This window comes from Arachis hypogaea, chromosome 18 (assembly GCF_003086295.3).
Source record: "Arachis hypogaea cultivar Tifrunner chromosome 18, arahy.Tifrunner.gnm2.J5K5, whole genome shotgun sequence".
NCBI classification, from domain to species: Eukaryota; Viridiplantae; Streptophyta; class Magnoliopsida; order Fabales; family Fabaceae; genus Arachis; species Arachis hypogaea.
The window spans coordinates 118,309,435-118,326,785 of NC_092053.1; the positions used below are offsets into that span (position 1 = coordinate 118,309,435).

Below are 17,351 nucleotides of genomic sequence, written 5' to 3' on the forward strand. Positions count from 1 at the left end.
ATTTTTTTACATTATTGTATCAAAATTGAACTAATTTATTAAAGTAATTGTAAACACATCCAAAAAAAATTTTTGTCATAAAATTTGTTTATATTTCATAGATAGGAACCCTGTTTTTGTTTGGTCGTGGAACCTCTTTTTTTAATGTCCGGAGGAACCTTTTTCTGTTACGTTATTTCATTTTAGCTGGATTTAAAGATGAAGTTTGAGGCTCCAACAAAGAGTAAATGGTCAAATTAGTTTTTAAAAAATTATTCGTTCTTTAAATTGGTCCTTCAAAGATTTTTTTAATTAAATTCATCCTTTAAAGATTTTAAACTAGTCATGTTAGTCTTTTTGTCACTTTTTTTGTTGATGGTGTCAAAATTTACTAATATGACACGTTAAGTGACACCCCAATATATATCTATTTTTTTTTTTTTTTTGAAATAAAGAAAGCTCAACACGTTATAGTGGAGCATAAAAAAACAAATAAATAAAATAGAACACACATGAATGAACCTCCGGTCATCTCCAGCAGAGCCATCAACAACCAAAAAGATCAGTACCAGACCACTCCTTATAGCTCAAAAACGTCCTTCCTTGGATGTCCTCAACACCTGCTTCTCTGTTGTTGAATATCCTGTCATTTCTCTCCATCCAGATATTCCAAATCACTGCAAAAAAACTAACCAATAACACAAGCTCCTCCTGCTTTCTGTTACATATGCCTATCCAACTCTCAAACAGTTCTTTTATGGTTCCTGGGACCACCCACGGTCTATCAAAGTATCTGAGCCAAACGCACCATACCTTCCATGTCAGCTCACATACAAGAAACAAATGATGAACAGATTCCGTTTCCCTTTTAGATAGGACACACAAACTATCATTTTGATGAAGCACGCCTAGTCTGCTCAACCTTTCTTTAGTGTTTACCCTGCCAATCAGAACGAACCAGCCAAAAAGCTCAATTCTCGAAGGTACCAACCCTCCCAGATTGATCTGGTGAAGCTATAGCTCGTTATCTCTTCTGAGAGGGTCTCCGATTGCAACACCTGCAGAAAAGAGTTAGTAGAAAAAATTCCTTTATTATCAAATTTTCACACAATCTTATCCTCTCTGCCAGCTGCAAGTTGCACTGGCCTTAACCTCTCATGAAGTTGATTAACTAATTGCAACTCCCATTGGAACAACTCTCTCCTCCAATGGAAGTTCCAGATCCACCCTATCCCATCCCAGAACCCACAGTCCCCTATCACTGATCCTTGCTGGTTTGAAATAGAGAATAGCCTTGAAAAACTCACTTTAAGAGGACCACCTTGCACCCAATTATCTTCCTAGTACCTTGTCCGTCTTCCATTCCCTACTTCCATTGCCAGACCACTAATAAGTTTTTCTTTCACCTGTTGTGCTGAGATATTCAACTGACAGATGTCTTTCCATGGACCCCCTTTCACTGGAAGAGACTGACTAGCTAGCATAGCATTTGGAGTCAGATTATTACATGAACACACAACCTTCTTCCACAGCGGGCAATCCTCCTTTGAGAAGCGCCACCACCATTTGAACAACAGCGCTGAGTTCCTGAGTACTGCATCTCCTACCCTCAAACCTCCCGCTTTTTTTGGGGCCTGGACCACTTCCCACTTCACAAGAGGCATACCATAGTTGCCATCCTCTCTACACCACAAAAAACTCCTCTGAAGTGCAATGAGCTTGTTAGCCACCGCCTTTGGCATCTTGTATAGACTGAGGTAATAAACCGGTAAGCTATTCAAGACCGATTTGATGAGAACTAGTTTACCTACTTTATTCAAAACCTTTGCTTTCCACAAGCTAAGCTTCTCTTCCACCTTATCTATGATCGGCTTCCAAGTCTTTACCAGTCGAGGGTTCGCCCCCAAGGAGATACCAAGGTACCTAATAGGTAGCGCCGCTTGTTTACACCCCAGAAGACCACACACATGCTCTACCCACTCTTGCTCACAATTAACTGGGATCAAATTCGACTTATCAAAATTGATGCTCAATCCAGACATCAGCTCAAAGCAGCGCAGCAGCCTCTTATAGTTTACAATTGTTTCTATCTCCGGAGGGCAAAACAAGATAGTATCATCTGCGACTGTAGATGAGACAATTCAATATGATCTCTCCCGACCAGAACTGGAGCAATGCGCCTATTCCTGATAGCTTCCCCTAACATTCTATGCAATACATCGACCACGAGCACAAACAGCAAAGGAGAGAGTGGATCCCCTTGTCTTAAGCCCCGCTCCATCTTAAACGTCTTGGAAGGTGAACCATTCACCATGACAGACATGGAAGCCGTGCTGACACACTCTTTCACCCAATTCCTCCACCTTTATCCGAACCCCATCTTCTGAAGCACAAGATCCACAAAGCTCCATCTAACTCTATCGTATGCTTTCTAAAAGTCGAGTTTTATGATTACCGCCTGCTTTCTCCTCGTCTTGAGCCATTGAACCGTCTCACACGCAATGAGGGCGCCGTCATGTATCTTCCTTCCCTTAACAAAAGCACTCTGTGTCTCTCCTACCAAGTCCGGCATTACTGTTCGCATACGCCGCACTAAGACCTTGGAGATCACCTTATACACACATCCCACCATACTAATAGGTCTGAAGTCCTTGATCTCTTTAGCACCCACAAACTTCGGAGCTAGCGTCACCCACGTTACATTTGCATCATTTGGTAACTTAGTAGTTTGGAAAAAGTCCATCACTGCTGCAGTGAACTCCTGACCCATATCCTCCCAGCATCGTTTGATGAAGTTCATATTGTACCCATCACTACCCGGGGCTTTAGAGGATTCACAATCCCACACTGCCTCCCTAATTTCCTCCACAGATCTATTAGAAGTCTTAATTGACTATTAACAGTATTAGTTTATGAAATTAGATAAAATTAATCCCAAATTGAGAGATTTTAATGCCTCAAGTTCTCCCCATAATTAGATTTTTATTTGATCTAATTTTATAAATTTATTATGTTAATAGTCAATTAAGACTCCTAAGAATATGTGTTGGAGTATCACTTAATGTGTTACATTAGCAAATTTTGACACCATCAACAAACAAAATGACGAAAGAACTAACATGATTAATATAAAATATTTAAAAGATGAATTTGATTAAAAAAAAATTTTTGGAGACCAATTTTAAATATAAATGATCTTTCAAGTACTAATTTAACTATTTATTCTCCCAACAAAAACACAAAAAGGCCTAAAGAACAGTCCTCCTATATATGACCACACAAATAATAATAATAATAATCCTCCAAAATACCTTATGGGTAAAGTGGTAAACTATCAAATGATACTTGAAAATTCATATTATTAACAAAAGTAACTTCAAAAATACAAATAACAAATAATCTCTCAAATAATTTAAAAATATGATAAAAATATTATATTTCTAATAAGTTACAAATAACTTTTATATGTAGCAAATTACCTGTACATGTTTAATTATTAGAATTTTTATAAAAATATTTAGATAACTGTTTAATGTCCATATAAAAAATCAAAGTATCTCTAAACTTTTTCATTATTTTAAAAACTTTTAGCCATTGAGAAAAGTCGAAAAAAATTAGTTTACAGTAAAATCACAAATTTTAAGATGAAAAATCTCATTTGTTTAATAATATTTGTAAAAAAATTGAATCAAAATTTACTCTCTAAAATTTTTTTGATAATATATATATATATATATATATATATATATATATATATATTTAATATCTAATTATTTTTATTATTTTTTAAATTTTTTTAAAATTTATATGTCATTTATATTTTTTAGAAATTTTTTTCAATAAACTTACAAATATCATTTTGATAGTTTACGCTTGAGTAATAAATAAACTTGTGGCAGCAGACTTCTCCTAAGCTTAATTAGTGTTTTGCTATCAAATTTTTTTTTTTTTTGCATAACATTGATTGTTATTTTTATGTATATAAAGGCTAATACGTGACCATACAAAATAATATATCTCAAAAAATTATGTTTTGTAAGAGAATACCTTCATATGTAGAAAAGGTCCTATATGAAATGATGCCAACATAGACATTGCATTAGATAGTACTGTGAGAATTGTAGATCTCTTCCATCTTAATAAAGGCAACTGAAAAGTATATATATAAATAGTTACAATTTACAAACACAAATTAACACACAAAATGTCGGTGCAGACCATAGTAAAGTCAACGCGAGAGAGAGAGATGGCATATATAAGATTCTTTTTAGAAAAAGAAATACATAAAATTATGATAAAAAAATATTATAATATTATATATATGAAAGAAATTTGTCATTTGTAAAATTCGGTCAAACTGTAATTAATTAAATAATAAATTAAATAAGAGTAAATATGATTAGAAAATTTAGCAATTGAAATTTGATAATTTAAATATGATATTTGAATTCAGTGGATTTTTCCGAGTCGAAAAACATAGTTTTCTGAATAAAAATACACATTGGAAATTTGACCGGCTGTACCGGCTGCGATCTGTCCGGTACTGTGGCTGAGAAAATTAATTAGAAGTGAATAATTTTAAGAAATAAGAATTTATAATTTGAGAAGATATAAATATTTAAAATACGATTTAAAACTCTAATCTTAAAGGTTTCGGCCCAAAATTGGGCCAACGGACTAAACCAAGTAAACTGGGTCCAAGTGGGCCCAAGACCCAACATATATAAATATTAGTTATGAGCATTTCAGCTCATTTACTCTAAAGCAAGAGGGCAGGGGAGATGAAATGGAGAAGAGAGGAAGAAGAGAGAAAATCCTAACTTCATCAAACTTCAAATCATCATAACTTTCTCTCTGGAATTCTGATTGACGAGCCGTTTGTGGCTACGCATCGCTCTTCTCATCCTCTACAATTCTATCTAAGTTTTGTGGTGAGTATTCTACTGTCCTCTGTCCAGTTTTTATTTTTCTCTTTAAATTCAAATTTGGTTTGGGTTTTGAGGAAATCTTGTGATTTTAGTTGTTTAGGAGTGCTCTAGTATGAGCCATTGGTGAATTCCATCAACTAATTTTATGGGTTAAGGTAAGCAATCATCTAACCCTTGTGATTTATCAATTTCATGAACCCTAGGTTGATTATAAGTGTGAAATTTGATTATGTTAGAGTATTGGGTGATTTTGGTACACAATTGGAAGTTTGATATTGCTTGTGAGGTCCTTGGTGAGGCTTGAAACTAAAAGTTGGTGGAGACTCTCAAGAAGAAGCTCAATTATTTTGGCTACAAGAGATACAGTTTAAGTTTCATTTAAGTACCGTGTGGTGTGATGAGAATTCCTAGGCTAGATGCTCCTAGGATTAAGTTTGGATTGTGTAAATGATTGGTACTAATATGCATAATTGATATGTAATGTAAATTAATGATTTGATTGAGAATTGTGTGAATTTGTATGTTTGGTGTGTTGAGGATTTGATGAATTGGATAATGAATATTGGTTTGTGGAACATGCATTTAAATTAAAAATTTGGGTCGGAGGCCGTGAATCTTGGGTCGGAGGCCGAAAAGAGGTAAAGAAGGTAAGTTGATGTGTGTTTTATGTGATGATATAAGAGATTTGATGGATTTTAGATATTGAATGTGTGAATAATTGGTTTCGTCATTGAATAATATGGTTTGAGGAATTGAGGTGTGGAATTTGATAGTTTTGGGTAAAATTGTGTAGATGAGGTAGGTTTGATTTTGGTTGAGTGTGATTATGTGGATGTGGTTGGGTTGTGGCTATTTGGATGAGTGAGAATGAATTTGGCTTGTGAACTTTGAAAAAATTGGTAATTTCTGTTTTTGGGTAAAAACTGATTTTTGACCAACTTCGGCGGTCCGTAACTCGGTCCTCAGAGTTAGGAATTCTTCAAAATTGGATTTCTATGAAAGTTCATTCAATGATCTTTCCAACGGTCCAGAAATGGTTGAAAAAGAATTTTTGTAGAAGAAGTTATGTGTGTCGGAAGTTTGGGGTTTAAAAATGTAATCCTGCAGCTTTTTAACTTAGTAAAATTTTTTGGTAAAACGTACTCCGACGTGCACGCATGGTTGACGCGCACGCGTCACTTACGATTTTTACCCTCTCACGCGTGCGCCTGGCCGACGCATACGCGTCGCTGTATTGATGCAAGTGCCCAGCAAAAAATCCAAAGAGTTGCACTGGTACTGTGCTGGGTTTGTGTGAGGAGCACAAAATGCACCCACGCGTACGCGTCACTGACGCCCACACGTCGCGCTACCTTTCTGCTTCTCATGCATGTGCATGGGCGACGCTCACGCATCACTTCTTTTTTTCGCTTTCCACACGTGCGCATGGGCGATGCGCACGCGTGACCCTATTTTCAGCAAAAGTTGATTTTTGAGTTTTTAAAGCCAAAATTCAGACTTCTAAGCCTCCATTTTCATTCTTTAAGTCCTAAATCTTTATAGTATGCCTAGTAATGAAAAGAAGTTAGGATATGTGGTAACTTGTGGATGAAGTAAAGTGAGAATCAATGATGAATGATGAGTAATGATGATTGTATGAGTTACTGAGGGTGATAATGGAAGTGCGGTGTATCCCGTGAGCCAAAAGGCTGTATTTAATAATAATTATTGGCTGGTTATGGGTTATGTTATGAGCCGGATGGCTATGATAAATATCGATTTATGGCTGGAAGTGAAAATATGACTTTGAATGATTGTTTTATCTTGAGCTCTCTTTCTCGAAAGTGCGACCCCAGAGAAATGAAGGAAGGTGATGATCCCTTTCCTGTTCTTCCTGGTATTGTAAAATCGCTCCCAGCGAGATGGTGGGAGGTTAGGATCCCCTCCTTGGTTCCTCCTGGGCATATGATAACGTACCTCCTAAGTAGATACAAGGGTTGTGGTTGCGCCCCACTTGCTCCAAGTTGGTTAGTATAGAGGCTCCATGGGTGGACGCAAAGGTTGTGGTTTCGCCCCACTTGCTCCGGGATGTGGTGAGATATACCTGCCATGGTAGATGCAGTGGCATTAATCCACTTGTTTTGGGATGTGGTGAGATATACCTGCTTGGGTAGATGCAGTGGCATTGATCCACTTGCTCCGGGATGTGGTGAGATATACTTGCTTGAGTAGATGAAATGGCATTGATCCACTTGCTCCGGGACATGGTGACACATACCTGCCTGAGTAGATGCAGTGGAGTGATTCCACTTGTTCTGGGTTTGCTTTTGAGACTCCTGGGGTAGATGCAGTGGTTAGCCCCCACTTGCTCCCAGTCGAGTATGAATTGAGATTGAAACCATCTGAGTCTCGGATTTTCTTGGGTAGATGTAGTGGGTTGGCTCTACTTGCTCCAAGTTGAGATCTGAGATTCTGCTAATCCTATGTCGTAAGTGTGGTTGGACACTGTGAAAGTTGCAGATGAGCTCGCCCCCGTGGATAAACACCAGTTTGGGTGTTGTGTGATTATGATTATGATTGTGAATAACTCGAGTTGGGGATGTACGACCGAGGGACAGTCCAATCATTAGCTACCAGGACTTGTCGGGTTGGCTTTATAACCGATAGATGAGACTCATCAGCCATAGGGCAGACATACATCATTTGCATATGTTTGAATTGTTTGGGTTTGCCTATTTGTTTGGATTTCTATATCATATATGCTATGTTACCTGACTATATGCTATCTGTTCTACTTGTACCTTAATTGTGTATTACTTGTTTGTATTGATTGTGTTTGTACAATTGAGAGGTCCCTCATACTGGTGTCGGTTGACGCTGAAGGTTGTTCTTTTTGAAATGGAATAATGATATGATTAATTTAAAATAATGATTATTGAATGAGATAATTTGAGTTTCCTGGGTACACGCAGTGAATTGATTTCACTTGCTCCAGGTAGAGAATGAGATATTTTGAGTTCCCTGGGTAGACGCAGTGAGGTGATTTCACTTGCTCTAGGTGAGGAGATGAAGTATTGATATAGAATTGCTGAGATAAAATAACTGATGGTGGTTTGGCTTATGATTTTAATTCTGATTTGTTGGAGAGTTATAAGTTGGGAAGCATGAGGAAGAGGAATTAGATTTAGCATTTCTTTATGACAGTTGCCTATTGATGGATTAGCGAGAACATAGGATGAATATTTGGTGAAAGGAAGTTTAGGATGCTTAGTGAGTTTTTATTACAATGCATTGTATTTATTTGGCATTTTTACCGTACTGGGAATCCATGGGTCGGGGGTTCTCATTTCGTATATATCTCTTGTTTTTCAGATACAGGTCCAGGTGCTCAAAAATGAGCTGTGGTTCATTTGAGAGATGGCAAAGATCTTTATATTCTCTACTTTATATTTTGCTTAGAATCTCTCCACCTTTATTTGGAAAAGCTTATATTATGTATTGAACTCTTTTGAACTTGCCTATAGAGGCTCTTATGTTTCTTTTGGGAGAGATTAGGAGATACTGTTGTCAACTATTTTCATATTGTACCCTAGCCGGCCTAAACTTCGCAGGTCGCGACTAGTGGCTATTTACTTATGTTATATATCTATATACTGTCCTTCTCTTACTCTCCTTCATACCTTTATCTCTATATCGTTTTCGACTTCACGCTTTATCTTTTAGTTGTCGATGCGTGAGTGATACGACTTCGCGATTTTATTTTTACTCTTTTCAGGCTTCTTGATTAATATTCCTTTCAATTATACTTATAATTATGTATTAAAAATCCACCTTGAGAGTCGTACCACCTTATTATCATTGACTTATGACTCGAGTATAAGGATTTGAATATTAGGATGTTACATCATTGACTCTAGTAGAATTCATGATAATATCTTAAGAATAAACTAGATATTAAAATATTATTTGTGTTACATGATAGTTTTTTGACGTAAATCAAGGTATTATTTATTTGTAGAAATAATTAAATAATAAATACTTAATATTTTATTATTAAAAAATATCAATTAATATTAATTTAATTAATAGACAAATATTTTAATATTCTCTAACATGATCCGAAAAAAAAAATTAACATTGTTTCTCAATTATGGGTTGGATACAACTTCGACTAAAATAAGAAAGGAGATCAATAACATAGTGAAAATGTATATTTTCAAGGGTTTATAGGGGGCATCAAAGTAATTTGACCGTGCTAGTTGCATCTAAATGCCTCACAAGGGATATTGCTGGTGTTTCTCTCTATTGTCAAGGAAATTTCTCTAATCAGGATCACACCATTGTCCATGCTACAAATTATTATCTTTAATTTTTATTTTTGTTTTAATCCATTTTGGATTTGACCACTGAGGAAGCTTGAGAAAATTTTTTCGGGAGGCCAAAGATTTTCTTGTAACACAAAATATATCATGATAACAAAATTAAATTAAAATTTGGTAAAAACTTTTATTCAATAAATATAATAAAAAATTTAATTTTTAATTCTTTAATAAAAATGATATATTCCTTAGAAATCGTTATAAGCATAATATTTATTAGTTAAATACATTATATATATATATATATATATATATATATATATATATATATATATATATATATATTAACTTTTAAAGAAACTCACGTTAATTGAATATGCAGCCATTAGCCCTGCAGCAATAATAATACTCCAAATTAATGGCTTTGATCCTACCATCCATGCAAGTCCAAGACTCTGCACAAAAGCATAAAGAATAAGCCTTTTTCTCCGTAATAATATCTTTTTGAAAGATTCTTTTATTGAATCTCTGAATCATTTTTTAATGTACTAACAACGAATATATATATATGATTTATGAGAAATAACAAGAAGTTGTTGAAAGTGATGATCTATATATAAGATACCGTAAGTAGAGACGATGCCACAAGTATAACTCCAAATGTGAAGGAATATTCTCCGGTTGCCAAAGGAAGATCTGGTTTATTAATCTACACAAAATTTATAACAAAGGTAAAAATAAATAATAAGAAAACAAAATATGCAACTTAAAAGGCAATAAGGTTAAATAATTATTTATGACTATACGTTCGGAGTACTAAAAAATACTACTAACTAAAGTGAACTAAAACAGAACCAAGCCATTTTAAAGAAATAGGTTTTCTAAAGTAAAAAATTCAATTGAAATCACGTTTTTTCATAAAAACAAAATTATAAAAACCAGTGTTGTGATTTGATTTTGGTTTCAAATCAAATAAAATTGGTTTTACAAAATAGTGTCTTTCTCTTTTAGAAAATCGTGTCAATCGTCCCACAGTTTGATCATATCAATTGTATCAACCAACTCAATTGTCCAAGTCGATTTTTTCGGTCTAATATTTTGGTCGTCTACGTCGGATAATCAGATCAACCAGGATGATTGGATAACTTACACTAATTGTTTGGATTGGTCGATTACCGATGAGTTAAAACAGTTATTTATATATAAACCGACTAAAACTAATTTTTATCTAGTGAAAACTATTTTTATATATAGAGTTGCTACATATCCAATCATTTTTGTCAACAAAGCCTAATCAAGTTGACCTAAACCCAACAAAAACTATTTTTATTATACGTAGCGTGTACACGCGCGCTTCACATCGAAAGCGCACTAAGACTATTGAAAGGTTGGAAATCCGGATTCTTAATCTGAAAAGCGCTGGTTCGAGCCCACTAATGTAAACGAAATTCCGCTTCACTTTGTATTTGTTCTTCGTGCTCCTCCTCCTCCTTCTTCTATTGGTAATGTATGTTGTTGCTATGTTTTTGTTTTTATAGAGTTTTCTAGAGTTTATCTTCCCCTTTTGGTAATGTATGTTGTTGATATTTTTTTCTTTTTTCTTTTGTTTTATTCTTCTAAAGAGAGTAAATCAAGAATAATTTTGAAAAAATGAAATAAAAAGGAGAAGATAAAGAAAAAAAGATGAAAAAGAAGAAGAAGGCGAAGTAGAAGATGAGGAGGAGGAGAAAGAAGAGTTTTGAATTGTGCAGGACAACGAGACCAAATGCACCGAAATCACATAGTGATTGCGACATAATTAACCCAGAAATGCACCGAAGTTACATAATAATTGTGACACATTTTATGAATTTGAATTTGGATAGAATGCATAATTTTCGGTTCATTTATTATTACACAATGGTGTTTTTATAATAATATTTTGGTTCATTTGGAGTCCAGGTGTGTTGTCGATGAACAATTTATCCCAAAGGTTGGGATGGCTTTCAAGACAAATTGAATGGAATGGAATGAAATATAATGCAATTGAATAAAGTGATAATGAATAATTTCATTCTTCTTTGCTAAAATTAGTGTTACTTATAAATTTGAATTTGGATAGAATGTAGGAGTTTCTGAATTTATAAAATGCATAATTTTCGGTTCATTTGTTATTACACAATAGTGATGTTATAATAATATTTTGGTTCATTTTTAGTCGAAGTGGCACTACTAGAAAACTAGTTATTACAGACGGATATTTCCGACGGATTTTATCCCACGGAAATACAGACAGAATTTCAGAGGAATTTTTTGTCGGAAAACCAAAAAAATGGATTAGCATAAATTACAGACGGAAAAGAGAATCCGTCGATAATTCCGTCGGAAAAATTATTTTTTTTCAGTGAGAAATGGTTACAGACGGAAAATTCGTCTGTAACTAAGTAAACAAAACGGTGCATTTTATTAAATTATTACAGACGGAAAATCCGTCTGTAATTTAAAATTTTTCGTCGGAAATGTTATATTCTGCGTTTTATGATCGATTGTGCCGAAAGCCCCAAACTCTATTCATTTACAGCACCAAATCAAACGAGCTCAACCCAGCTTCTTCTTCTCCGTCGACCAGCTTCTTCTTCTCCTTTCCTCACCCACAGTGCCACCGCCGGCTACCCTAACCGCCGCAGCTACCTTCTCCTTCTTCTCCTCTTCTTCTTCTCCTTCTTCTCCATCATCTCCTCCAGTCAATGCTGCGGCTACCTTTGCGCAAGCCCTAGCTCCGTGGTGACCAAAATCGGTTCCACCTCTCTCTTTTCCCCCTGTTCGAACCGTAGAGAGTTCAATTAATTTTGTTTAGTTAGTTTGATTGTTTCTGCTTCCAGGTTTTGGTTTCAAAATTCTTTTAATTTCTGTTGAGTTCAATTAATTTCGTTTAGTTAGTTTGATTTTAGTAATTAGTTTAATTAGATTTGTTTTCTGATTAGTGGATTTTTAGGTTGTTAAAATAGGATTAGATTAGGTTTTGATTCTGAATACCTGAGAAATGTTTAGATTGTTAATCTGGATTGCTGAACAAACAGAATTCAGAGAAACACTTGTGAGTTTTTCTTTTTCTTCTTCCCTCCCCTCTATGAATTTCGCTGTGCACACCAAGTGTTCAATGGTTTGCTTATTTGTTGGTTTGACCTAACATGCACATCAAATGTTTGTTGCTTTTCTTTTATGTGTACATAAGTAGTAATATGTATCTTTATTCTTGCTATTTCACTCTTAATTAATTATTTTTATGTTGCAAGTTCTGTCAAGGGGAGGGGAGACTGTAGAGATGACTACTGACCATGAATCTAATACTGAGCGGGGCAGCATTGAGAACAGAGGTGGCTTTGTCTCAAACATGCCAGGTTCTTCAACTAACCCTGAATTCTATGCTTTGTTGCTACTAATATTCAGTGCTGATTTTTGTGTTTTCATTCATCATTCCTTTTACTATAGGAACTTGAGTTTCGTATGCTGTGATATTAGTTTACTCAATTCCTTTTACTATAGGGCAGTGTTTCTTAGAGAATATTTCTACTTCTACCCTCCTAGCCAGAACAACAATCTCTGCTGTCTATCAAACTGCAAAATTAATCAGTTCTGTCCCTAATGTGTCATATCAGAAGAAGGCAAGCATTCCTACATAGACTGGAAATAACATTTCTACCTATTCAGCTTTATTCATTTATCTAAAGACATAGGGTGTTTCCTGGACTTATTCCTAGCTTTTCCTGATGCCTTGTTCCATCAATTGCTTGTGGCCATGGCTCATCCGGACCGTGAAAGACAAATTGGAGCACATAGTGTCTTCTCTATGGTGCTTATGCCATCAATGGTTTCTCCTTGGTTGGACCAGAAAACAAAGATGGCTATGAAGGAACAGAGTTTATAAGAGGATGATGAAGAGGATGATGAAGTCCCAAAACTAGTTCATCAGTTTTATTTTCTGAAGCTTTGGCCATCATCAGAGCCTGATTCAATATCTCAAATCAAGAAACAAGAGCTCATGGTGGAGAAAATGAACCGAGACATTCGTGAAATCACTGATAAAATCAAAGAGAAAATTGTAAGCATTGATTTCAGCCTTCAATTTTGATATAGAAGACAGAGAATAATATAATGATGTTATGCTGTTTTTGTTAACAGTCAGAAAAGGATTATGTTGCGTATGGGATGAGAAGCTCATACTACTGGAAAATGGAATGGAGACGCCGCGTCGCGCGAAAAGGGAAGATACTAAGTAACTTGTATGTGGTTCTTGATGAATTGTGTTTCATGAACAATGCACCTAGGAGAAGATCTAAGAAGGAGAAATGCTTCACGGAAGAAGAGATTGATAACCATGTAAGAGCTTAGAAATTTAGTAGGATATATATTGTGCTGTGATTAATCTCTATTTACATCTTGCACTTGATAACAATGTACATTGTATAGAATCTAAATTCATTGATGCGACACGGAAGCATGAGTCTCGCAGACAAAAAGCGAATTCTGAGAAACATAAACACTCATCAGAGAGATGCTGATAAATTTCAGTCACTAGAAGTGCTTAGAAATGCTGTAATTTAAGGACTTATAAGTTATGATCTTTGATTTGATTAAAAATTTATACCAAGGTAAGCATTGAAGTTTGGAGTGTTGAAAAATTTAAACAGATCAAATGGGGTTACTATGAGAATCATTGCTATAAGCTACTGAGAGAAATTGAACAATTCCAAGACCAAAGGAAATAAACTCTACTATATTTCTTAAGCCCTGTGATATATTTGGTACATTGCACTAAACTTGCTATATCAGCCTTGGGACTTCACATTTGGTTTTGTCAAGGGACAAGTGAATAATGATTCAATAAGTGATATGCTTACAAGGCATTAGTCAATAAACCTCAATTAGGCTCTTCATTTTAGAAGTTGACTTTGATACGGTTGTAATAGACTGCTAGTTTGATGAGTTACTATATTTTTATCAGGAAAATTGTAGTGCAGTTCAATGCTGATATTGCTTATGGCATGCCATGGAAGTTTACTCCTACTCAAAGAGAGGTTTTTCTTTACTTAACACCTTACTGGATGTATGCTGTATTTCCATCAAGAAATAGAATTATAACTTGTGCAAGTATTCATTGAGGAACTTTTACTTATAATTTCTTGGAACCATTAAGTTTACTTATATTATATTATTCTATTAAAGTTCCATTCTTCTAGCTTGGAGAGAACTGTTGATTATCATATTAAATAAAAAAGCTTGGTTGTCACAATTTAATTTCTATAGAGACTGATATAGTATTTTCTGATCTGGTTCTAGTTGCATTTACAGTTAACACTTGCTAGATTGGTAATGTAGCATTATTTGATTATTCTAATAGGTAAGAGTCAAGCCTGGAGAAAGTGCCCTCGCATTTTATATGGCTGAAAACAAAAGTTCCACTCCAATAACTGGTGTTTCTACATATAATGTCACTCCTATGAAGGTAATGACTTTGCTAATATGTAGAAACTATAATCAGATATTCAGTCATGTTTTGCTACATTTGTAAAAGTAGTTGTGTTCATGCTTGCTACTTGAATGGTTTGGGTAAAAGATTGGATTTGATAGAATAAGAGAATACTAATGTGGGATTGGTAAGGTGATAAATATCTTGGTTCCTTAGTTAATGAATCCAGGGAACAGAAAAAATATTTGCTAAGGGATCAACCCTCTTCATGGGACTTAAGCTAGGTCGGGGCGGGTTAGCAGGGTTCTTATTAAAGAGCTTGATTCTGTAAATTTTGTGTAAAATTATTTTTTAAACTGACATCTAATTAGGTGTTTTATATAGTTAAAAGTAACTTCTTTTTGAGATATTTGGTGTGAAAATAAACTGACATCTAATTTCTGTTTCTCATGGTGCATGGGGGTTCTTATACCAGCGAATTTAGCTCTGAATTTCTTTGTATTAGGTGAATTGTTAAAATCTCAATTCTATATTTTTCTACATTAAGCAGTGCGAATTTCACACTAGATCGTCAATTCTGTTTCTCAATGGTCTTTGTGGTGCATGCATGGAAAGAAGTTAGTTATCTGTTCTGATTTCTTCTGTTTTTGATCCAGACAAATCTTTGGTATTGATTGGTTGTTCAGCAGAGATGGTAATAAAAATAGTTGAATTGCTGAAAGGCTTCGCATCTCATGAAGAGATTATGGAGATTCTTGCCACAGTGGCTGTAGATTTGGGGGATGTCATCGATGTGAGTTTCTTGCAGGTCAAACCTTTGAAGGGAGCAATGACTAATGAGGTTTTTGAGATAAACTGGCCAGCCAAAAGTGATGGCCATCTCAGAAGGGTTCAAGTCCGATTATACGGCAAAGGTGTTGAGGTTTTCTTCAACAGGGAGGATGAAATACAAACTTTTGAGAGCATGTCAAAGCACGGTCAGGGTCCATGCCTTCTTGGCCGGTTTGCCACTGGTCGAGTTGAGGAGTTAATTCATGCCAGAGTATGTAATATTCATCTTGTTTTTCCATGTTCTGATTAATTAAATCTAACGTGATTGCAGTGAGTATATTAGGCATGATTGTTTTTGTGAATTGGAGAATATGTGCTTAAATTAAAGTCACCGAGCATTATCTTTTCCATGTTGCTTTCTTATTTTTTAAGTCAAAAAGCTTTCCTTTGGTCATGGTTCTTTGGTTTCATTATTTTATTATCATTTTTTGGAAGATAGATAGGTTGGCCACCATTTCCTATTGGTTCTTTAGATTTATAACAAAAAGCATCTATCGAAAATTAAGTTGAATGGCATCCAGTCATGGTAGATCAGGTTTTTAAGTGCTTCATTTGCATACCCTTTTTGGCCTAATACCTTCTGGATGTTCTTTCTTACTTTATCACCAAAGAAATAATCTAATCAAGTAGTTACCAGATGAACAATTTATGTGATCAAGCAGTAGTGACATTATTTATTCGGATATAAAAATAGCAGCATTCATAGTAGACTAAGAGCTCTTTAGTTTTTTAATCAGCACTTATTTGACGTGAGCAAACGAAGTTAAATGAGGTTAAAATTTATCATAAAGAGAAAAAGAAATTGGAAAGTGGAAACGGAGTAATCAAATTAGGGGAAGAAAAGAAAAGAAACTTGCAATTATATAGTTTAAGTATGTCTCATTAATATTTGCTAAGAAGAAATCTATAATTATTTGCAAGATCTAAGCTTGCTTGTTTGTTTTTGGTTGCCAGAATCACTTTGACCAAGAAAAATGCTCTTCACACAGAACTTGCGTTTAGAAAGAGTCAAAATTCAAGTTTAAAAGCAAATTAAACAACAATACACTATTTTGATTTATCTCATTTTTTTAAAAACAATATATAAGTTATATATTGGTGATTCAGCTGCATAATCCGTGTTTCATATCTAAAGATTTCTTATCCTGTAGGATTTAGATTAATATGGCATATAATTTTAAATTCTTCGGTTGTTTTTCACAGTTCCATGTGATCAGAATTCGAACTGAAACCTGTAGGAAAAAGGTGAGCAGTAATTGTGGTCAATCACATAATAATAATATTGCTTTAGTTATTTCTTTGATGAATGATTATTGTTGGTGTTAATTAAATTTTACAATATACAGGTGAGAAGCTTGGAGCAGATGAACGGAAATCTCCTTCTTGAACTTGTAAGAACTTTGATTTATTTGTTTTGATTAAAAATGATATATAGAGGATGGAAAGAAATGAATTAATGATGGATGCTGATTCATGTCCATATCAGGTTCAAGAAGAATTCATGCACATATGGCTGATGGATGCTGATTCATGTCCATTTTTTAAGAAAGAATTCAGTTAATCTTTCTGTAATATATGTAAAATTGTGTAAAATTTAGTATGGTTGAACAATATGCTGAGGATTATAGTTGATAATACACTTTGTTTATGTTTTGAATTATATTGACTTGTTTATTTATAATAATTTTCTTTTAGTTTTATAATACGATGAATTTGTTTATTTTTTGTAATATTATAAATATTCGAATACAAATTAGATAAAAGTTTGTATTAAATTTATATTTATTTTGTATGAAAACAAGTTTATTTTGCAATTAGAAAAATAAAAAAAATTCTATTTTACCTTACAGACGGATTTTCTGTCTG

At 34.4% G+C, this 17,351-nt stretch overlaps 2 protein-coding genes across 8 annotated transcripts in view; one reads left to right on the plus strand and one right to left on the minus strand.

Annotated features, from left to right (window-relative positions):
• LOC112771259 (naringenin 8-dimethylallyltransferase 2, chloroplastic-like) overlaps positions 1–17,351 on the minus strand; it is a 47,589-nt gene that overhangs the window by 10,294 nt on the left and 19,944 nt on the right. Inside the window, exons 6-8 of the mRNA XM_025815941.2 lie at positions 9,831–9,916; positions 9,571–9,660; positions 4,027–4,128 (exon numbers count right to left, since the gene is read on the minus strand). Coding sequence (XP_025671726.1) covers positions 4,027–4,128; positions 9,571–9,660; positions 9,831–9,916 — 278 coding nt within the window. The remainder of the gene's footprint in view (positions 1–4,026; positions 4,129–9,570; positions 9,661–9,830; positions 9,917–17,351) is intronic.
• On the plus strand, positions 11,736–17,188 carry LOC112771261 (probable choline kinase 2). 7 transcript variants are annotated; one of them, XM_072224026.1, is made up of 10 exons: positions 11,736–12,585; positions 12,731–12,849; positions 12,946–13,286; positions 13,367–13,564; positions 14,190–14,262; positions 14,586–14,690; positions 15,311–15,696; positions 16,689–16,730; positions 16,832–16,876; positions 16,972–17,188. In XM_072224026.1, the coding sequence occupies exons 7-10, from the start codon at positions 15,346–15,348 to the stop codon at positions 17,044–17,046; spliced, it is 513 nt and encodes a 170-aa protein (XP_072080127.1). In that variant the 5' UTR covers positions 11,736–12,585; positions 12,731–12,849; positions 12,946–13,286; positions 13,367–13,564; positions 14,190–14,262; positions 14,586–14,690; positions 15,311–15,345; the 3' UTR covers positions 17,047–17,188. The 7 variants fall into 7 exon arrangements, with proteins under 7 accessions (XP_072080127.1, XP_072080128.1, XP_025671728.1 ...); XM_072224027.1 differs by having other exon boundaries at positions 12,736–12,849; XM_025815943.3 differs by having other exon boundaries at positions 11,736–11,981; positions 12,481–12,585; positions 12,731–13,286.

What these genes read in the sequence shown, in the direction of transcription:
- LOC112771261 (XM_072224025.1), top strand. Translation starts at nt 15,111, where the DNA reads ATGGGGGTTCTTATACCAGCGAATTTAGCTCTGAATTTCTTTGTATTA. An exon ending in TCTGAATTTCTTTGTATTAG is followed by an intron (nt 15,160 to 15,310) that starts GTGAATTGTTAA and finishes TTTTTGATCCAG; the next exon opens with ACAAATCTTTGGTATTGATT. An exon ending in CTGAAACCTGTAGGAAAAAG is followed by an intron (nt 16,731 to 16,831) that starts GTGAGCAGTAAT and finishes TACAATATACAG; the next exon opens with GTGAGAAGCTTGGAGCAGAT.